Source organism: Chroicocephalus ridibundus, chromosome 2 (genome assembly GCF_963924245.1).
Source record: "Chroicocephalus ridibundus chromosome 2, bChrRid1.1, whole genome shotgun sequence".
In the NCBI taxonomy this organism is placed as follows: Eukaryota; Metazoa; Chordata; class Aves; order Charadriiformes; family Laridae; genus Chroicocephalus; species Chroicocephalus ridibundus.
Window position 1 is genome coordinate 46,046,697 of NC_086285.1, and position 22,982 is coordinate 46,069,678.

Sequence of the window (22,982 nt, forward strand, 5' to 3'; positions counted from 1 at the left end):
TGAGTCCAAGTTAATGTACCGCTTTCTTCTGCAAAGTAGAAGTACTCTGATGTTTTCTCCCTTTACGTTTTTTTTTTTTTTTATAATTCAGTAACAGGTAGCAGTATGAAATGCGAATATTGCCACCAGATAACTTACATACTCGACTTCTGCATTCAGTGAATCCCTTAAGATAACATGTAACTTAAATAGCATAGTAGTATGCTATTCAAGAAGATCTATCTGGCAATATTTCATGTATATTAAAAATACACATGCACATTTTTGCAGACTTGTAATTTAATTTATTTTCATAACTCACTACAAAAATGCAGGTTCACAACTGCTACCATACACTGGGACTCCTACAGTAGTATGGAGAATGTACAGGTGTCTTTCCCAGAACCGGCAATACTGCGCATTGTGCAAATTTTCTAGGACTCCAATCCTTTTTGAGCAGCAGTTAGAAGAAAACTTGCGGGTTGAATACTGATATCAAAATACAGATTTAAATAATTTACTCTTAAAAACATTCATATTTATAGCCTCTTACAGAAAATAAACAATTCATCTGATTATCAGTTATGTCCTCAGTTTTTCCAGTTCCAAGGTATACACAGGTCTCCATCCTGCAGCACAGAGTAGAAATGCGAAATGCAAAGGTGCATGCCTTGTAGGTATGGCAATGATTCTTCTAGCAGTCGCTTACAACAATCTATCATCTGTGCGCTGGAAACACTGGGTTCCTTATACAGCCGATCCAAAGAAAATTTTTCAGTGGAAGTATCGATTAGCTCTTTTTCTGTAATCATCATCCTAGCAAACGAAGACAACACACAGTGGAAAAAAAATTAGAACTTAATCTCTTAAAGAAACCCTTGAAATAAGTATATTTGTAGGTTATATGTATGTAAACAAAGGTGTCACTTCATGTACAGCTATGGTACAGCTGAGATTTTTGTGCAGGCTGGTACCCGTGTCTAACTCAGAGGTTAGACTGAACATGCTTCCATGACCATGGTCAACAGTACGCCTACAGAATCGCATTTGAAAGCCTGCACCATGACATTTTTTTGCTCACCAGGTAATGGGGAAAAAAAACCAAAATAAAAGTCCTACGAAGCTCCATTTTTAATGTAAGGGATGGAAGTACTTTAACCTTAAAAGTGTAAGCCTTAAGAATAAAATCATGTTAGTAACTGCTCTGTCTTCTTAACTACAACCAGTACTCTGCATGTCATCAAAAACAACAGATGACAGGTACGGCCACCTGATGCATAAGAAATGTGTTAATAACTTACTAATTGCAGGAAGTATATAGAATATTGAATTCATAGCGCGCAGATGACTTTTTCCATTCACCCCAAAGAATGGTAAGACACCAAATGGAAAACTCAAGCTACTCAGAAATAAAGTTAACACGCAGAATTAATTAAGAGTCACTGGAACTGTGGCTCATCTGATACAGACAGTTCAGGTTCAGGCAAGACTTACTAGCTCAGGCACTGTGCCACATTAACATTGCTACATACTTCTTCCAGAGCCAGCTTGGTTATAGAAACACGACTGTCGCTGCCCCATGACACAGACCTTGATCTAAGAATGCTCCACAACTCCAACCGGACTTTGTGAGAGCAGCTACAAAGCAGCAGCACCGTTTGCAGAGCCACTGGGATGTGAATCTGCCCAAGCTAGGCACGGACACAGCTACTGATACTATTTGACTCACATAAAATCACTACTGAAGGGGCTCAACGCCACTCTCCAGAGCTCAGTTTGGGATCTCCATGTACTTGGCATGGCACTATGCTCTGCTGAGGCACTCGGATGGCTCCACAAGAGCCCAGCTTTCGCACTCAGGGCTGAACTGAGCCAGTGAGTTACCCTAGAGCATATCTTCTACCCTCTCTACCGACTGTATCCGCACCACCCTCCTGCGCACCATCTCTGATACCCAAGCACCAATCTTTCCTGTTCTGTGAAGTCTCAGGCTCCCTTGAAAGATATAAAGATAGCTGCACATAGTCAGAACTCCAGGTTTATTTTTAGTCACTTCCACAAGGAGGTTCACACCTCTACCACAATACAAAACTGCTACTTTACAAAGGCAAGGGAAGAACTAGATTCATACTAAATCCTGCATTACTAGAAGACTGACATTATCCACACAGATAAAAGCATTTTCTAGAGCAGCAGTGTTTGAACTCTCTGGTGCATCAGATCATACAGAATTCCAGCTACGCTATGCTATTTACTGGATGTAAAACATTCATCTGCCTGGGCAAAGTAAATCCAGTATTTTTCAAAATATTTTCCTTTATCTAAGGCTACAGAAAATCGGAAGTACAGAATGGGTTCTGTTCAAGGAAGCATTAAGTAGAAGTTTTCAACTTCAACAAAAAGACAAGGGGAAACATGACATATCCACAAAAAAAATAAGTAGAGGCGATAAATACAGAATAACTGTTTTGTATTTCCTACAGCACAAGAACAAGACAATGCCAAATTAAATCATCAGGCTGTGGGTCTATAAATCAAAGAATGCCTCTTCCCTCCTTCATATACACATACTATATGTAATTCAACTGTGCAATTTGCTGCCGCAGGATATTCTGGAGCCATAAAGTGCAAATTGGCTTGAAATTAGACAATTAAGAGGGAAAAAAGAAGATCTATTGAACCCTCTTAACATGAGAGAATTATTTCCAGCTTCAAGTATTTTCTCAAGTGCAGTTGAGAAATGCAGAAATTGGGAAGGTGTACTGTAAAAAAACTCACCACATTTTTTGCCCCATTCATACAGTCTTTCCGTAAACAGATGATAGGGACAGAGCTTCAATATGACCAAGTATAGCTGCTGTTTACTATTTTATACAAACCAGCAATCATCCAACACACAACAGAAAAGCTGAGATATTTAGCTTGGCTCTTACATTATTACAACACAGCTGCTTATACTCTGAGGGGAGTCCCACAATTCTTTCACTGCTAGTCTAAAGACGACATTTTTCTGGATTACTGTCTTCATCATGTGGGGTAGTGAGGCTTTTTGCATCTGGGTAAATCGCTCACCAAATGCACGCATTTGCTACAACATCCCTCCCAACCTCTACAGACAATACTTTCCCAGCTGTCACATATGGACAGCTACATAGAGGGCTATTCAGCGGTTATTGTATGATAAAAGTAACTTAACTTCAAAGCTGGACTAGGGTTATGGAAAAATTCCAAACCTCCACGTTTTACAGAAGTCCACCTCCAAAATACATTCTCCCAAGTAATCAGATCTTAAGAGAGCTAGAACCATAAAGCCTTCAGTAAGACTCATGCCTAAAATAATCTTCACAAAAAAAGATCTGGATCCATACACCCTGCATACACTCACAACAATGTGATATTTCAACAAATCATTAAAAGCTTTCCAAAGCAGAAAAACAGACTTGTAGTAACAACATCTAAAAGGACAGTAACACCCAGTTACCTATCACAGTACTTTATTCAAAATAAAACCAGTATCTTTACTTTATGCTCTTAATCCTCAAAGACACGTACTACATACAGGGTGGCAAGGACAAAATTGACAGTTCTGATAGATATTACAAGTCACAGACTTAATATTGTCTAATATTGACTAATAGTATGGTACTATGACTCACTATTGTCATCTCTCCCACCTCACTCACACCTGTGAAAGTACCAAGGAGGTATTTCTCTCATCATTCTAACCCAATTTTTTTTCTTCCCCCTGTTAGGTGCTAACTAATCTTTTCCTCACCTAACTGACAAAAAACCAGAAAGAGTAATTCTCTAGTCGGTCCCAGTTATTTTTAGTTTAGATTTCACTGTTTTCCTGTCATAATGTTAGTAATATTAATAGAAGTTTGTTGCTTTTCTTATTGAATGAAAAGGTCTCTTCGTTAAAAAAAACACACCTCTTCTTTGGGGAAGTAATTGTAAAAAAAATTACATAATTTTGTCTTGTAAGCAAATATCTTTTATTTCTGCATAAAGTACAACTGTTTATGTTCACCGAACAATGAAATTTTTAACTTAGTAAAGCTGATAGGTAAAATTCTACTTCATAAATGGAAGTTTTTTCCACGAAAAAAATCATGAATACATTTTCCAAAGTTCTCCTCCTCCTCCAAATAAAATATATGACATGCAAAGATTTTGATGAGATAAATGTATTTAGTCACACAAACACTTACTCTTCCTTTCTTTTCAGATTCTCTCTTGCTTCCTGTGCTTTGGCAAAAATAAACCATTGAAGGGTTGCTGGATCGCAGACTGTTGGGATTGTAAAGTGTCCAAATTCATGTAAGCTTGGTGCGTATCTGTCACTAATGAAACATGATGGAAATAAAAAACAAGGTATCATTATTTTTATTATGCAAGTATTTATATGAATTACTTTCAGAATGAAGATAAAAAGAGTATCAATTAAACAAAATCGGAATAACTGATAAAAAATTAATCAAGTTTGGTTCATGAGAACACAGAAGCATCACACAAAGCTTTTTAAAAATTACATTTCAAAAGCAACTCTGTTGACAATACTCAAAAAATATAAACAGCAGCACCATCATACACAGCTGAGCGTTGACCTGACAGCATAAAACGTTTGATTTAACCCCACACCACATTGTAAGATAAAGACAGAACTTTTATTTTAACTTGAATGAAACATGCAGATTTTCTTCAATATGACTCTTCTTACCCTATAAAAAGGCACTTAAAACCTTCAGAAACAGATGTGGACATATTAGTGACTTTGATTATACCAGTTTTCTTCTTAGTGAGAACAATAATCACAGTAACAAAAAAAAAAAAAAAAGAGAGAAAAAGATCTAAAAGGAAGAAACTTTTCCTACAAACACCTACCTTTCCAGAATCATTTGCAAGCCTCGCAGACTGCGAGGATGAAAAGGTAGTCTACTGTCACATAATTTATTATAGAAATTGTCCAGGGTCTCATAGTACTCTTCTAGAGTCAACAGGGGTTGCAGTTCTTCAATATATATTACTTGTATGCCTCCCAGAAGCTGGCTTATGCGATCTTCCAAGAACAGCAGCCTTTTTTGAAGTTTATAATAATTTGGCAGTCTCTCAAAAATCTGTGCACACATACAAACATTTCCTATGTTACAAAGCATATAACTTAATTTTAAGAAATTAAAGAAATAGCAAGAAACTATAAAAGAAGAGACACTTAACAATGCAAACATGAAACCCAAGGGGAAAAAATAACCAAAGAATACAAAAAAAATCAGAAATATCAAGTATATATATTTTTGGGCAAGATATAATGGAATACGCTCTTACATATTTTCAGTATTTATACTATAAAGGCACCAAAAGGTCATAACAAGATTGATGGATGTCCTTTATCTCTCTATACACAGAAATTAATAGTCCCAGATCCAAAAATATAATGATCTGAGGCTTAAATAAAATGTTTATCACCACAGTTATAGTGGTATTCCACATACAATCAAAAGTGGTTTTGCCAGCCTAATTTATACCAATTCTCAAAAAATAAAAGTGTCTCCGTTGCTGGAACTATTTCTTTCCAAGGGTTTGGTGATAACTTAGCTCGTCTTGAGTCTGAAGGGAGAGGAGAAAGGAGGACGGTACCAGACTTCTAACTTACAAAACCTATACCAGAAAAAGTTAAGAAGTGATCAGACTTGGAAGCTGAGACACAGAAAGTGTGACAGGGAGAAGGCTGGAACAGGGCAATAAGTGAAAAAGGAAAGTCTGTAGTAATAGTCACTACTTACCATCTACCCAGTTATTACTAGAACATATTTCTCCACAGAAAAAATAATGCTGTTGTAACAAGTCAAGTGATTTCAGAATAATCTCTTCAGAAATCCAAGGCAGTAGCAGAATCAGAGCAGCTTTTGGCACAATAAAATCCATTGCTTCGACATCTCCATTTGTTACTGAGAAAAACTGCAAAAATCCTCTAAATACTGTGCCTCTGACCAAGCATTCTACAGATTGACTTGGACACTATGGCTTCCTTTTTCTAATAATTAGTAATAGAAGTACTAGCACTTAGGACTGCTTTCTAAAATGAGTTAGAATTGGACAAAAAAAAAAAAATCTGGTCTCTAAAAACCAAGCAACTAACCAACCTCACACAGATTTTCACTGACTTTTCTGTGTATCACTTAACATGATCTTCAGTGCATTTTAAAATAAAAAGCCCTTGATTTCAGATTCAAACACATACCTCTCCTCTGTCTTTCAAAGCAAATACTATAACCACAGCCAACTCTACATGTTGTCCCATCTGTACAATACTTTGCGCGGATAGATGACTCCTTCAGAAAAACCCTCAGGAAAAGTTCAAAAGAGGAAGCATTTCTCTTTTCAAGGAAGGAAATGTTTTTTAGTATTAATCAGAAGAACACTTTTACTCCAACAACTACCAACACTTGCAAATCTCAGAGTAGGAAGTTTTGCATTAAATTTTAGTTTCTCAGTTTAAGTTCTTTGTAAATCATTCACATTAACAAACCATAGTTTGTTTTCTCCCAGTGAAACAGATACTGGCAAAAATTCAAACAACTACCAAAGAAAGCTTCGGACTGAGTGCTAAATTTTCATATTATTAATTGATTGGAATACAGAAATAGAATATTCTGATAGTCTAGCTGGGTGAAAATTCCCAACTATGAAATTCCACCAATTATCTCCTTTACGAAGAAATATTTTTTGATAGAACTATGAATAATATTTCAGCAACTGAGACTGAAGAAAATTTCCTTGAGTGACATGCTGATATGACCATGTATTTTATTTGTGGCTTTGCATAAATACTTTATCACTTACGATGTTAGAAAGCTTGCCAGCTCTGAACTTTCTGCAAGCAGCAGAATTCACATAGCCACTAAAGAAATTTCTGCAACATCCACATTACCTGCCTAAAAGAACAAAGTGGAGTGACAGGGTTGGTTAGCAGCCATTGACTGAAACGATCACTTCACAACTCCCTTTAAGTCTCATTTTTACAAAAAAAAATAAATAATGAATAAAACTCCTAAATTCTTCATGGGAATGAGCTCATGATGGATAATGAAATATTGTCCCAGTTCTCATTGCACAGACTAGACCATTGCATAATAAATTAGTTTTCTTTATAGCTGCTCAGGGGTAGGACTGATTTGTTAGTGAAAGCAGCAGTAAAGATCTGACAAAGATTGTTGTTAGTAACAGTATATCACAGGATTAAATTTAGAATGCGATGCACACAGTTATGTTATACATAGTAGCTTTGTGTTTGCTTTAAATTACTCATCAGTTATCTGCACCCATTAATATTTTGGTTATAGTTGAAAAAAGGATGTCATAACAAGAGGCATTATCGTTTACTTTGAAATCTTCTTACTTTGGTCCAGTGATGGTGAACATCCATGGTCCCCAGCATTATGTGGCCTGCTGCACTCATACCTGAACGGTCTGTAAATACCACTGTGCGTCCTAAAGATTGAACAAAGCTCTTTACTAATTTGAGTTATTGCAGTTATTCCCACAACTATTTAAGGCTTAAATGTGCCACTAACATGTCACAAGCAACACATTTCTGCAGCACAAACACACATGGGTAGGTACTTTTGTTATTCTCAAAATATGAGAGTGATTCTTGACAACTCTAGTTCAAGAATTTTTTTCATACAAACTTGAGTTAGCATTCGCCTTCTCCCTGTTTAAACTTAATATATTTTTAGTTAACTGGATTCTTTTCTTACAAAGATTACTTTTTAAATAAGAGAAAATCTCAGCAGACAGCACATTCAAAGAATTTGTACAAATAATGTATGCAATTGGAAATATATGCTCTACGTATAGATCAAGAAGGTAAAGGTTGGTCAAAGAACTATTAGCACAGCCATTCAACACTACTCTCTCAGAACTCTCTGCAATATGCAAGCCATGAGAAACACCTTCGCATTAGGTGTGGGGGGTTTTGTTTGTTTGCTTTTTTTTTTTTTTAAAGAAAGAACAGAGACAACACAAAAGGATTATACTAGGCTCATTTTTTTGAGAGGATAAATCAGTTTAGAGTCTCAGTGTGGGTTTGTTTTCTTTTTTTTATTTAAAGTGAAGTACAAAGATTTTCAAGAATTCTTTAGGGTAAAAGCACAATTATTTATCACAATAAGCTTACACAAAAGTCATCAGTGACATCTATTAATCTATAAGACAAGGCTTAAATAGATGCTCCTGCTCTCAGAATCAGTTTTCCAAAATCCTTAAGAAAGAGCAACACTGACTTTAAGGCATCTAGTCCATCCTTGTACCCCAAGGCAAGATCAACTGTACCCGTATAATTACTGACAGGTATTTGTCCAGTATAATATTAAAGATCTTCAAAGATGGAGACTACAGCAGGTTCACAAAACAGACTTCTCTAGTACTTTAAATCCTCAGCATGCTTAGGTAAAGAAACTAATTTGAAACCTGATACAATTTAAAACTACTACTTATTGTCCTACCCACTCTGTCTTTTGACAAAGGATTAGGTGAACCCTCAAATGAAAGCAACTCAAAACTGAGTATCTGCAGACAGGCATAAAATGTGGAGTTACAATCAGAGAAAACAGCTACTGCCACAGGTCAAACAGCTGTATGAGAAGAATGGTAGGTCAGGTTTACAGAATATTACAGTTCTTCCTGACAAGATACAGACTTCAATATAGGTATTTTATAGAAAATGCATGATAAGAGAAGACAATATGATTTTAAAGGTATTCTACTAAACCCTCCTTATATGGGCTCTTTAGAGAGCTACTAGCATTTTTGTCTTGTATTTACCATGGGTAACAATTGATTGCTACCTTTGCCCCTTTCAGAGATTTAGTCTGGATTTTTTACATTCATTGTTAGTACTAAGTCTAGTGCCTTCAACTCACTCAGTTTGCATTTATCAAGAAGTAAAATAGAAGCCGAGTGTAGCAAATACACTGTAAGGAAAGGTCACTTTAAAAAATACTCAGTAGCTTAAAATGTAAGTTCTCATCAGCTGTTCAGTAAGCCCGTCAGGTTTTTTTTGCAGTTATCAAAAGCATTCTTGAGAAGCACTAGAGCTCCCTTGTCACAGAAGACTCATGCTCATCTTTGAATCAATACTATATTAGGATATATGAAACAAGCAACAGAAATACCTTTAACATGCTTTAATACTTCAGGTCTCTGCTGGACTAAGCGACCTAGACTGTGTAGTTGGCTACAGCGGTGAGCAATACCCCAGCTTCTCTGCCACCTAAATAAAAAAACCCAATTCAACAACTAAAACAAAATAACACTTCTTCATCAGTAACAAAAGCAAAGACCTACTGAAAAGCTGTCCGTGTCATATGCTATTTTAACACATAAATGCCTAAATAAAATTTCGCAATCTGTGTTAAAGTGAGTGCCAAAAAAAGGAATAAACCCAGATGAAGTCAGATATAAATAAATAAAAAGTAATAAATAATAAAATGGAATAAAGCCAGATATAGGAAAAATTAATATCAAACCTGGTAGACAGAATAGAACTTGCAAATCTTTCCCCCAATAAGAAGGGAATTAGCAAGTAAATAGCAACAGACAACCCATTATTTGGTTCAGTCATGTGGCACAGTTTCTGTTTGTACACTACCTGATGTTTGTCCAGAGGAGCAAATGCTATATATAAAGACATTGCCTCTTTCTTTTTTTCCCCCCTTTCATAGTCCAAAACATTGCTATGATTCCCATAGTAAGTTGCTATATATACATAATCATATTTTACAGTGGAATAATTTTTATATATGTATATATATAAATATATATTAAACCATACAGGAGCCAGGTATTATGTTGGTGACTTTAATATACATAGTTTTGACATCTCTTTTGTCACAGACAGATCAGACAAACTATTAATCAAATTTCAAAAAGCATTTAAATTGCAAAGTTGTCCCAGTGTATAGAAAAATTACATTCTTTCACAAACTTCTGGCTGACATAAAATTGCCTCATAATGGGAAATTTCCATTCCCTTATTGTACTGGTCTGTCTGGGATGGAGTTAATTTTCTCCATAGCACCCCTGTGTTTTGGATTCTTTAGTAAACCAGTGTTGATAACACACCAGTCTCTTGGCTGTTGTGCAGGGCTGACACAACATCCAGGTTTTCTCTTTCCCCCCGCCCCACTCTGCCCCCATCAGCAAGCAGGTTGGGGTGGGACACAGCCAGGACAGGTGACTCCAATTGACCAAAGGGATATTCCAGACCACACAACATCATGCTCAGAATAAATGATCAGGGAAAGGATGACGAACAGTGGGACCTTCATGGTTATGGCATTTGTCTTCCCAAGCAACCATTACACATGCTGAGGTTCCCCTTTCCAGAAGCAGCTAAACATCTGCCTGCTAACAGAGAGTAGTGACTGCATTCCTCCTTTTGCTCTGCTTGAATTCACAGCTTGGCTTCACTTCACCTATTAAACTTTTACCTTAATCCACGAGCTTTCTTGCTTTTCCTTTTATTATTCTCTTCCTCCCATTCCGCTGGGTGTATAAGAGTGAGCAGCTGTGTGGGTGCTTAGCTGCTGGCTGGGGTCAACACACATCATCTCATCTAGGGAAATCTAACTAGCAAAAAGCCACTCTGGGATGCTGATAATGGGACCATGCCACAGCACTTCTGAGGCAATTTGATCTATTATAACGCAAGTAATTCTAATAACTATTTACTGGTACCTAGCAATACCACTTTGCTTTTAGTGCCACCAGGCAGGAATGTAAAAAGGTGGCTTATAGATCCTACCTTCTCTTCAGCTGTCTGAAACATACATGGAATAAAGCCAACAATCCCGTTATTTTGCTAATCTCTGAACGCTAGCGTTAGGCAGCACGATCACTAGTAGTAGTTTCCTATTGAGACTGTCAGATTCCTCACACTCACGTTCTTTTCTGAATTATGGTAATACAACTCTTGGAAGGTTAGTAACTCCTCAAAGAGCACAATAGTTTTTGTGTATTTTAAAAGTGCAAACTATAAGAAAATTAAATATAAGCCATGAATAAAACCAAACCAACGGATTTAATACTGAAGACTGTTTCAGTAACTTAAATAAAAAACCCACCACAGCACAGTTGCAGAGGATTAGAAATTGTGTTCACAAAAACTGGGTTCAGCTTAAAGGAAGCTAGGGTCTTTCACAGGGGGAAAGGAACAAAAGCATATCAGAAGCTCCAGCTCTTTCATTCGTGGTTAAAAGGATTTTTAGCCTTAATAATTTAACAGACTAGCCCTTGAAATAATTCCCTCAAGTTTATTTTTCCATTGTTGAATAACCTCACTGCCATTTTCCCATTCTGAATATCCCACTTGAGAACATCCTCATTTAAAGGGGCAAAATTTAAAAAAAGATCACACATTATTTTCTGAAAAATATCCTGATGCATCAAGGTCACCAACTGTACCCAGGCCTTTTGAGCAAACAAATATCCTCCTCCTCTGGAGTGTGGGGAACAAGACGCTAGAAAGAATAACATTTTTTCTTAAGACTTCACAGGATGTCAGTATGTACCATGCGCAAAGTTGCATTTCACCGCCAATCTAGTCAGATTTGTAGACATTCACTTGAATTCAGGAAGAGAAATTTTATCCAGCAAAACACTCGAACTAATGCATACACACAGGTCCTATTTCAAGTGCTTAAGTGTTTGCCTCAACTGGAGTCTATGCTTTTAGTTACAAATACTAGGTCTTTTTGATCAGATTGTAACAGGAAGCTTTTGTCCCAGGAGAATTCTTCTGGAAAAATCTTATTCAGTGCAATAATGCTTTTACATATATGAAATATAGGTCTTTTGGAATAAGCCTTTAAGGCTCATCGACAGTATTACCCAACACTTATGACTGTCTTAACGCAAGTCCGACTGATTTAATTTATTACCTGATATCTGACAGCTGGAGTTGATGAGAGAGTTCAAATTTTAAACGTTCTAGTTCTTTTCTAAGTGGCAAACTCTTTTTCAGCTTTTTTACTGCACTTGCTTCATTACCATCTAGCCAGGATCTGAAAGAAGAGGAGGAAAAATAACCCAACAGTAGATCATAACAGACCATCAAATAAGGGAGGTGGTACTAAAGGGTCAAGATAGATAACTCTTACAGAGCTGGGATGAACACAGATTAAACAGGTCAAGGTTTTACAGTTCTTTTGTCAATAATCACAACCGGGCAAACATGACTCATGAAGTACATCTAAAACTTTCAATAAATACATCATTCTATTTCTAGGAAAAAGCTACTATAAGAGACTTAGCCTTTGTTCCTAGCATAAACTTCTTTTCATGCTCTTATTTTTACAAACAAATACTTGAATTCTCATACTGTATTCTAAGTGAAAAAAATTCAAACTCAGAAGCAAAAGGAGAGGCCTAGTGCCAAATGGCTAAGTATTAAAACCAGACTGTTAATATGTAACTGTTTGTGGCACTTCCCGTAAATGTGTAAAAATCAGTAAAAATATTCTGTAGTATGTTGAATCTGAGTTAGGTATTCTACAGTAGCATATATTGTAATATTTTTATTTGTGAGGTGCTAGGCAGGATGAGGGGTATTCTTTGCTCTGAAGATACTACCACTGCAGTTCTGCATTTATTTCAAATGGCACCTAAATCTTAGTGTTACAAAATGTTTTTCAAGGCAGTATTTTTCACCCTTCCCCAAAATGAGCACATACAGAATTTATAAACAACCAACTCCTAAAATACAACACGCTGCCTTTAATGCAAGTTCAGTATTTTTAATTAGTTCCATTTAAGTACTAAGGTCGGTATGCTGAACAACTAATCAGAAGCACAACACTAAGATATCTGGCAAATTAAAACCTTCTAACCTTAGTTTTCATGTATTATCTCCCTGACCCCCAACAGAACGTGGTAATGAAATATTAACAATCAAGTTAATAGCCTTATAGTTTTGTGTTACAGAAGTCCTGTAAGAGGTAAGGAGCTATTTGGAGCAAGTGGAAACTGTCTCCTTCTGAATCGCCACCAATATTCCACAAAACTGAAAACCTAGATTAACCAAAACTAGATTGACCAAACACGAATGCTGGGCACAGAGACAAGAATGCCTTGGCTTAGCTGGCATTACAGTTAACCCAGGAGCTCATCTGAACTCTCTTTAATTATAAGAAGTTTGACAGAATTACATGTTGGACATTAAAGTTTTGTAGTGTTCAGAATGTTTACTGATTCCTTTAAAAACCTCAGCATCAGAGTAAGACCAATTTAGGTTACAAAACATCAGTTAAATAAAAGCCTTACGTACATTAAAGTTGTTTCCACTCTCTGGGCTTGTTCTAGTTCCTCCTCAGGATCCTTGAATCCAGTAAATGAATAATAAGTCTTATCCCATTTGATAGGTCTGTTCAGCGTGCTTTTTGCTTCCTTGTGGGGCTGAGAGTTCACATTCAAACTTTGAATATGCTCCGTAGATAAACTGCAGGAGTTGAGAATATCTAATACTGTGCTCAGGAGATCCCTAGTATGTAATGTAAAACTGACTGCTCGAAACCCTATAAAATACAAGTCCCACAAAATTAGTATTATTTAACTAGAAATATTTTACATACATTCATACTTCTCTCTTACAAGAACCCAAACAAGGCATACATAGTTAGAAAATGTTATTATTTCAATACTCAATGCAAAATTCATGTGCAGTTTAACCTTAAAACTGTTATGTGTCCAAAAATATAAATAGAGCTGTTTTAACTATCTGAATCATTGGATAAATTGGAAGCCTAGCTACAGATGCAGCATAACCCAAAAAAGGATGCTTTTGCTTTAGCAGTCGCAATATTGTCCAACAGCTCTATACAATTCACATTATTACTGATCATCGCTCTGGATATCATTTACTGTAGAAGCACAGTACTACTACAGCTCTCCACAGGCTATGAACAGAAGCTTCAGAACAAAATATTACACTTGCATACTGGCTAAAATTAAGTCCCATCACTTAGCTATTGGGCCTAACCGTCCCCTTGGAAAGCAAGTATTAGACTCAAGAGCAGAACACAGCTGCCAGTTTAACTGTTATTTTAAGGAGACTGGACTTAACTCCACTATTTTCCTGAAACACAGCATGATTTTGTTTTCTAGACTAGGGTCCCTCAAAATTTTCTCAAGTGTTTTGACTAGCAGGATACAGAACACAAAACCCATCTGTTAGATAAGGCACATTGGTACATCAGAAAAAAATATGTAGAATAAAATTAATCAAAACCAATATTCCAAACTCGGCAATATTTTCTGTAGTTTCAAAGCTGAGAGATGACGTGCTAAGTTGAAGCTTTGGATATGTAAAACTTCTGATTACAGAGTAAGTTCCTACTGATCCTACAAGCACCCTGTCACTGTGTACTACACGTAATCTGCAATGAAAACAAGGACCCAGCTGTTCCAGTTAAACACAACAACGACAACCTATGTTTTTTTACTTCCTCATACTGTAACTTGACCTCAACTTTGTAATTTCTTATTCTTTCAATGCTTTTTGCAGCTTAAGGTGTTTAATTACTTGAGATGGACCTAGTTGTCTGATCTAATACATATTTTCATGGTTTGACAAGATTTTATTCAGTTGAAAAGTCATTACAACTGCACAAGACTAAGTAATGGTCTGAAAGAATTTAGATACAGGAAGATACATTCTGCACGATATAAAAGCACCTGAAGCACTGAAGGATTCTTGAACATTAGAAGAGTTTGGTTCTCTTTCTCTTACATAAAAAGTAAGCTGGGTTGGCTTAAAGGAGCGAAATCCTGGTTTCTGTAGATTCTCCAAGTAGCCATTTAACCTCTTCAGAGAGTTTTCATTTACTTCCTGTTTAAAAAAAAAAAAGAAAAACCCCAGTATTACAGATAAAGAATTTGGCCACTTTTCATCTAAATGTTTTTAATCTTACATGCAGAATTAGTTTCTACAAACTGCCAGCTGCTCTTAACAAGTATGATACAGTTCATATTCTCAGCATAAATGAATAATTACCTGGCATGAATAAAGTGTATGATGTACATACTTGTACATTCCAAAACACCACTTTTAAGGCTTTCAAGCTTAAAGGAACCTATTGATTCAAATGCAATGCTTTATCACTTTGAAATGCTGTGCAAGTAACATGTATTATAAATCAGACTGAAGAATTCAGTATTGTCTTTATAACAATTAAACAGAAAATATGACTAATAAATAATGGGTGTTTAAGGGATCTATCCTCATTAAAAATAAAGTCCATCTTTCTGTTCTCTGGTAACAACCATATTCAATTCTAATACTACTTTTGTTTCCCTGACAGCAGGAAAACTAGAAAGTTTCCATCCTTGATATACGACACATTTACAAAGAAAACATACTAAAAGATTCTTACCCTCTCTTTGGGATGCTGGCCAAAGAAATCTGGATGCACAGCAAAATAGAAAGGTCTGAGAGCATTGATGGCATCAGCTCCTGACAAAGTTCTTGACTGAAGAATGCATTGTACCAATACCTTCTCAAGACATAACCTAGTAAAGTAATAAAATGTTTATGTACTATGCAACCAATCAAGTGACAAACTGATATAAATTACATTAAATGTGATAGAATGGACTAAACATTCACAGTTTCCAGTATAATCATTTAAAACTGGTATTAGAAGTCTGAGTTCTGAATTCTTCCTGTTGGGACTCACAGAACAAATCCAACAGGTTTGAGAGATGGTGGATGCCAACAGCTGATTAAAGACATGTAAGTAAGTACAATAACTTTTCCCTCTACTTTCTCAAAGCAGGCTCAAATAGAAGTTCCCCAGTCAAACAGTTCGAATGATGAAGACTGGCTTTAGTGGTATTTTTTGCAGCTATTGCTGAAGCTGCTCTTAAAAGCCAATCCTTACATACTTTTGAACCTCCAAGTTAAAAAGCAAAACCCAGTATTTTTCAAGCAGTGCCAAAAGAATATTAAATTTTACCCAGGAATAACAATCACAATTCAATCAGAAGTTGTTCTGCATTATTTTCTGAGGTCCACATACTTGTGTCCATTAAAAATAAATTAATCTACTTTCCCAAACATATTCTTTTATACAAGACATCAAGTAAAAAGGTTGTACTTTGTTGTCCTTTGATCTTCACTGAAATAGAAGAAAACAAGGACTAAAAGAAATTTCAGTGGTGGGAAAAGAAGATTGTCTCAGCTAAGAACAGAAGGAAAAGTTGAAAAAGTTCTAGGAAGTTCAGAAAGTACAAGAGATTGAATACCTCCAATCATGCATAAATCAGACAACAGTTCTGCACCGAGCGCACTTGTGTAACAGAAGACTGAAATGGAAGGAGAAACAAGTTCTGAATTAAAGACCACCAAAAGCTCTTGCCACAGCTCAAAGTTGATATTCAAGTTCACAGACTAATTACCAAGAGACAGTATATATAAAAGCAGCAAAAAAATGTGAATTGGTAAATATTTAACAATAGATTTCTCCTTCAGCTGATTTCACAGGCTAACAAATTCAACAGACCAACCATTTTCTGTGTGATTAATGCTCATTTTTGTTTGCAACTCAGAAGGGTAGGGGATTCTGCTTAACAAGCAATACAATGCTGTTTCACTCCTCACAGTAACGTTCAAACTGCAAGCCCTAAACAGGACTATACATGGCAGATTGGAGGAAAAGCTGCTTCCAATTCACATAAAACTAGTAACTTTATTATTAATAGTAAGCAAGACTGTTTTACAAAGAGCTATTTGTTCAGCATCCTAGACAAAATAATTGTCCTGGACACAGAAACATATGAGACTATTTTCTGACTGCTTTCATTAATTAAAAAAAAAAAATCTCCACACTCCTGCTTAGACAATAAGCAGTATTTTTCACTTTGTCAAATGGTAGAGTAAATGACAACAGTTGAGTTGTCAAGCAGATGCAATGACCCTTACTTTACCTTTTTTCTGTCAGCCTTTCCAGCTCTTCAATTAGATAAAAGCAGTTAAAGCTACTATTTATTTTCTGCCTAAGAGGTGGGCAAATATTTAATTAGTGGATCTTAAAAGTCAGCTTGCTAAAAACAGGAGAAATTTTCGTAGGAAAGTGGAATGGAAAAACCTGTAATGTAAGATGACTGCTGAAATTTCAAAACATTATGACTAAAAGCAACTTTTATGTGAGCAGATTAAATGGAAGATTTAGATAAAAAGATAAAATGAATTACTGGCAAACACTCCTACCTCCTTGCTGGCTGCATCTCAGAAAAACTCTAAGACTAGTCATCACTATAGCCCAGGATCCTACTCAAAAGAGCAAGAGATGGTGAACTACCACAGCAATATCATGCTTTTATGGAGACCAAAAGCTCTCAATGGCAAGAACATGCCAGAGTTGCTCAGCGATGCAGGAAAAAAACCCTTTACCTGACCTGGCAAGAAAGGAAGCCAAGCACACTAGATAAAAGTCCACTTGGTCATATGCTTTACCATTCTGGATCCAGAAACACCCAAATAATTGTCTTGCTGAGAAAAAAAAACTGCAGAAATGTTCTTTTTTTTTTTGGCAGCAAGCGGACACAAAATGGTAAAAAGGAAAAACATTCTTTCCAACAAAGGAAAAAAAAGTAAATTAACCAGCTACCTATCTGATAGCAGTTTTGACTGAGAGCCATGCAAGAAACCCACATTCTCCTAGACCCAGCTGCTAGGAGGAAGTAAGGAGCTCAGTTCTCTCTTCACCTTATTCATACACTATTTGCCACATCCACTCTCGAGCTACGTGGCATGCCGCTTCCAGTAGTTAGGAAAAAAAGTTCCAACATACCTGGAAACTATTAATCATACTTCCAGGTTTATTAAGCATAAACTTCCATCTGGTATTCTACCAGAAAAATGGCAAAGTATGGTTAACTTTACTTCCCTTGTTTTGTATCTAAACAACACTATCATGCTAGTAGGAAGGCTCAGGATTCCAGCCAAAGCCAAAAGTCTATTTTGAACTTGCTTAAAAGAGAAACGCTCAAGGGCCAAAATTAGTCTGCGTGACAGAAGGAAGAATTCATTCACTGAAGGTGAAAGACAGAACTCTGAGGCATCCTTCAAGTGAAGTGACAAAATAAATGAATTAAAATGAATTTAGAGAGAAAAAAATGCAAGAGAGATGATTATGGCTTCGCTCACAAGGAGCAAGGATTGTTCCAAGAGCTTCATTCAGATTTGAAGAGCAGAGAAAGGCTTCCTGTTAAAACCAAGGTCATAACAACTTTGAGGACAGCCGTCTCCACTTCAAGAAAGATATGAAACACAATCTCTACAAGAACACATTATGCAATCTTACTCTAGGACTGATTTAATTTATTGATTAAATAATTCCCTTCAGCTTTCTTTTTACTTTTTCTTTGCATGTCTCTGAAGTTTAACTTTTTGGTTTATAGCACTGGCACTGAAAGGTTTTGTTAAATTAAGCTTATTATTACAGATATGTTCACTCATTTTGAAACACTGAGCTTTAATAACTCAATAATGCAGTGATATATTGGATATCATATTCAGATTTAGACTACCACTTTCGTATAATTGAGCTATTTTAAAGCCCTTGTTTTATTGAGAGCCTTTTTAATGTCTCACTTGAGGATAGGCATATGGCTTTGGGGGATTTTCAGCTGTGGATGGTCTGATGAAAGCTTCAAGCCGTAAAGATGAGAAAGCCAAAGAAATAAGCATTAAACAAAATACAAAACCAGTTCTACATATATGCAAATCATAAGCAAACACTTAAACATATGGCAAAGGTAAATTAGGTCAGTAACACGCCATACCTTCTCACGGCTCTCAAGCAGCAAAACATTTCAGCAACTCAGTGGTCGAGCCAACTTTTAGCCATCCACGAGCTCACTTAAAAAAAAAATAATCCTGTTTAGTAACGGACATGAGTATTTCCCCCTGTTACTTATCAGTGCATTCTCTAAACGCTAGGCAATAACTTTTAACGTCACAATATAAAGTAATATAAAATTGAGAAATCACACATAAAATCTAAAGCTTTTCATAAGAATGTTTTCAGTTTCCTCTACTAACAGCATGTCTTACAAATACTGAGTTGTTGCCAGATTTTGACTTGAAGCCAAATATTTAAAGATGCTCCAGTTCAGAAAAAAACCCTAAAAAGTTATTTATTGAAAATGCTTCCCGCCCTTCCTGATGCTCAGTTTTTGTCTTGAAGTATAGAAACAAAAAATAAAGCCTTTTTTTAAGCACCAACACATAACAGCTTATGGAATTCTGCATAAATTTTTACTCTGCTAAGTCCAAAACTTTCAAACAAATGACAATACTTTAAAATTTACATGCCAACTATTTTATGGAGGGACAATGTAAAACCAAAGGGAAAGACACTGTCATACAACAATGCCTGTAAATCTTTATCAAAAATTTGCTGGCATTCATAAAAATGAATCAGCAATTTTAACCAGCAACTTCTGTGCTATGCAACTGTAATTGAGAGTTTTCCAACAGGAGATCAACCACTTAGTGTGTCAGAGCGCAAACACACACTTAATGATTAGGCATTACGAGAGAAGCTCCCTACTGGCAATGGTTTCTCATGTGTTTTCATGCACTTTTTTTTATTAAATAAAAACCCCATACTTTTCTTTGCACTTTTCAAAGTAACGTATTCCCACTAAATATGCCATTTTAAAGCACCTGGGATGAGCAGTTACAAGAGAAATACCATCCTTGTTCCAACACAGCGTGACAGTTCTTATGATTATTCTGCAAAACACCTGAAGTTTTAGAAGTTCATCTTACTAATACTTAACTAAGCGTATAAATTGTTTACCAAATATTTCACTAGAGGCAAATGGGGCGAGACAAAAAATACGCAGAACTAAAACACCCCCAAAATACTTTATAAATTCTGTCTTCTGATGTTCAACTAGGTGGGCAAGACAATAATTATTTCATTTTGCGTGTCCCTAACAACGGTCCTAATCGTAAACTAAAATATGTCAGCAAGTTCTCTGCTAATAAAACAAGTTTTCTGTCTCTGTAATTTTAGCTTCAAGGGATTTGGACAGAGGATGGAAAAAAACAAGAATCTCACTAATCTGTGGTGACACTTTATATAACCAGACAAAAGCATCATTGTTTCTTGTTTTAAGTGCTCTACTAACTGCTTAGTTATAAAAATCTCCTGGTTTTGAGTAAGTTTCCCCCCTCACCCCACCTGAGAGAGATGCTTGCCAGCGCAAACCAAAAGCGTTAATTATATCGCATTTGGCAAAGAATCCTTTGGAAAGACGACGTTGGGGCGCTAACGCCTGGCCGCTCCAGCCGGGATTACCCGTTCCGGCTGTTTACCTGCCCCTGACGGCACCACGAAGAAAACAGGAAAGTTAAAACAGGGCGAGAGGGAAAATAAACGCTGGCGAAAGGGGACGGACGCACCTCCCGGGAGACGCCGAGCGCCGGCGACCCACCCGCCGGCAGTCTGAACTGTTTAAAGCGCAGAACCCTGACGGAATTCAGTTTAAAACTCACTAACGGTAACGACGTCGGCCTTTCCATCGGCACAACCGTCAGGGATGCGTGTCACAGGCCTTCCCCGCTCCCCTCCCCCGTTAAGAAAGCCAGGAATAACGGCGCAGCCCCGGGCCCTCCGCGGCGCCCGGGCAGGTGCCTCAGGGCCGAGCCACCGAAGAGCGGCGGCACCGACGGACCCGCCGCCCCGCCTTCCCCAGGAGGCTCACAGCCGCTCCGCGACCGGAGGGGCCGAGCCAGGCGGACACAGCAGAGCCCGGCCCGGTTTCAGCGCAGCCCCCCCACCCCCGGTGCCGTCGCGCCGTCCTCCAGCTGGCGACGGCCGAGCCGAGCCGAGCCGACCCCACCCCGGTGTCCCCCTCCCCGCGGAGGAGCCCGAGGCCCCCGTCCCGGTCCCGCTTACCGCCGCGGCCGGACAGCGCCCGCCGGGGCTCGGCCCCCATCGCCCAGCGCAGCCACCCCCGCCGACGGCCCCGGAGGCGACAGGAGGGGGCGGGGCGGGGCAGCACTGCGCGCGAGGGGGGATTCCCGCCGTGGGGGGCGGGGGGAGGGGGGAGCGGCACCAGCCCGCGCCTGCGCTCCCTGCCCCACCTCCTCCACGCGGCCCGCCCCGACCCCGGCGCTCACGTGGCGGCCGCGCGCCCGCCCCCCCCACCCCCGGCGCAGGCGCGGGCGCGCGGGGGGCGTCCGCGAGGGCAGGCGAGGGCTGCAGATGAGGTGGGGGCGAAAATGGCGCCCGAGGGGAGGGTGTGGGGGCCCTGCCGGCGCTTCGGCAAAGCGCCACGCGTCGGGGAAAGGAGGATTAGGTGAAACAGAAACGTAATAGCCAGTGATGTCATGTGTTAGGTGTTGCTGCTGCCCTTGGCTGCAGACCCGCTGGAGGGTAGGGTGGCCCTGCAGAGGGATCTGGACTGGCTGGATCGATGGGCCCAGGCCAGTGGTTTGAGGCTCAACAAGGCCAAGTGCCAGGTCCTGCACTTGGGTCACAACAACCTCATGCAGCGCTACAGGATTGGGGAGGAGTGGCTGGAAGCTGCTGGAAGCTGCCTGGTGGAAAAGGACTTGGGGGCATTGGTTGACAGCCGGCTGAATATGAGCCAGCAGTGTGCCCAGGTAGCCATGAAGGCTAGTAGCATCCTGGCTTGTATCAGGACTAGTGTGGCCAGCAGGACTAGGGAAGTGATCATCCCCCTGTACTTGGCACTGGTGAGGCTGCACCTCAAGTACTGCGTCCAGTTTTGGGCCCCTCACTACAAGAAAGACATTGAGGTGCTGGAGTGTGTCCAGGGAAGGCCAGTGAAGCTGGTGAGGGGTCTGGAGAACAAGGCTTATGAGGAGCCACTGAGGGAGCTGGGGTGGTTTAGCCTGAAGAAAAGGAGGCTCAGGGAGACGTTATTGCTCTCTACAGCTACCTGAAAGGGGGTTGTAGAGAGGTGGGGGTCGGTCTCTTCCGAAGTAACAAGTGATAGGACAAGAGGAAATGGCCTCAAGTGGCGCCAGGGGAGCTTTAGGTTGGATATTGGGAAAAATTTCTCCACAGGGTTATCAAACATCAGAACAGGGTGCCCAGGGAAGTGGTGGAATCACCATCCCTGGAGGTATTTAAAAGACAAGCAGACGTGGTGCTCAGGGACATGGTTTAGTGGTGGTTTTGGCAGTGTTAGGTTAATGGTTGGACTCAGTGATCTTAAAGGTCCCTCCCAACCTAGACAATTCTATGATTCTGTGGTATTGTGAATCCAAGGCCTGTAACATCAGATGCAAGGAAGCAGTCCCTCTCTGTTCCAGTGGCCTCTGCTTCTCAGAATGTGTCCACAGATGTTACTTGGGGACATAGAAGGGAAATCCCTGACACAAGGAACGGCTGCTCCTTTGCAAAGAGGAGGGAAGGGGTTATCCAGGTACTCGTGTGTGCTTCACGTTTCCTTCGTTCTGCAGAACACGAATGCCAAATGGGCAAAGAACCCACCGAGAGCTCTGCAGTCTCTGGGGGAAAAGCAAAAGCTATTTTCCTGCAATTACTAATGTTCGATGTATACATATATTTATACATCTGTTTTTCATCCAAGGTAGTTGGTGTCAAGAAGCAGCTGATGCAGAGACGTGCAACCTCAGAGCAAAGATGTCTCCTGCTGACAAGTTTCAGAACAAAGGGAGATTAACTGTTAGGGATTGGAGTTATTTGCATACCATCTATCGTATTTCTAGGCAGAAAAGGTTAAAAAGAGGACTGACAAGGTTTAGGAACTATCTGTAGTTCAGTGAAGCTTTAAATCAAGTTAACACTCTCACAACCTGTGGGGGATTTGCATAATTTCCATAATGTGCAGCATGTTTTTTGCCTCCTGATAGAAGCCATCAGTTATGTAAGCAAATTGGTTGCATAATTATGCAGATGGGAAAATAAATTTAATTGATTCAACAGAAAAGTGTGCTG

At 38.7% G+C, this 22,982-nt stretch overlaps 1 protein-coding gene across 2 annotated transcripts; it reads right to left on the reverse strand.

Annotated features, from left to right (window-relative positions):
* Positions 1–261: 261 nt before the first annotated feature.
* TCAIM (T cell activation inhibitor, mitochondrial) lies at positions 262–21,171 on the reverse strand. 2 transcript variants are annotated; one of them, XM_063325256.1, is made up of 12 exons: positions 20,949–21,171; positions 18,823–18,898; positions 16,282–16,341; positions 15,411–15,546; positions 14,713–14,866; positions 13,307–13,553; positions 11,922–12,044; positions 9,156–9,253; positions 7,379–7,470; positions 4,864–5,096; positions 4,191–4,322; positions 262–795 (listed from the first exon to the last, which is right to left on the reverse strand). In XM_063325256.1, the coding sequence occupies exons 3-12, from the start codon at positions 16,293–16,295 to the stop codon at positions 570–572; spliced, it is 1,455 nt and encodes a 484-aa protein (XP_063181326.1). In that variant the 5' UTR covers positions 16,296–16,341; positions 18,823–18,898; positions 20,949–21,171; the 3' UTR covers positions 262–569. The 2 variants fall into 2 exon arrangements, with proteins under 2 accessions (XP_063181326.1, XP_063181325.1); XM_063325255.1 differs by lacking the exon at positions 16,282–16,341.
* Positions 21,172–22,982: the final 1,811 nt, after the last annotated feature.

Coding starts and splice junctions, on each gene's coding strand:
- TCAIM (XM_063325255.1), bottom strand. CDS start 18,851: ATGTTTTGCTGCTTGAGAGCCGTGAGAAG. Junction 15,547..18,822: donor TGCTTGAGAGCCGTGAGAAG/GTATGGCGTGTT, acceptor TTACTTTACTAG/GTTATGTCTTGAGAAGGTAT. Junction 12,045..13,306: donor AGAGTGGAAACAACTTTAAT/GTACGTAAGGCT, acceptor CTCTTCTTTCAG/ATCCTGGCTAGATGGTAATG.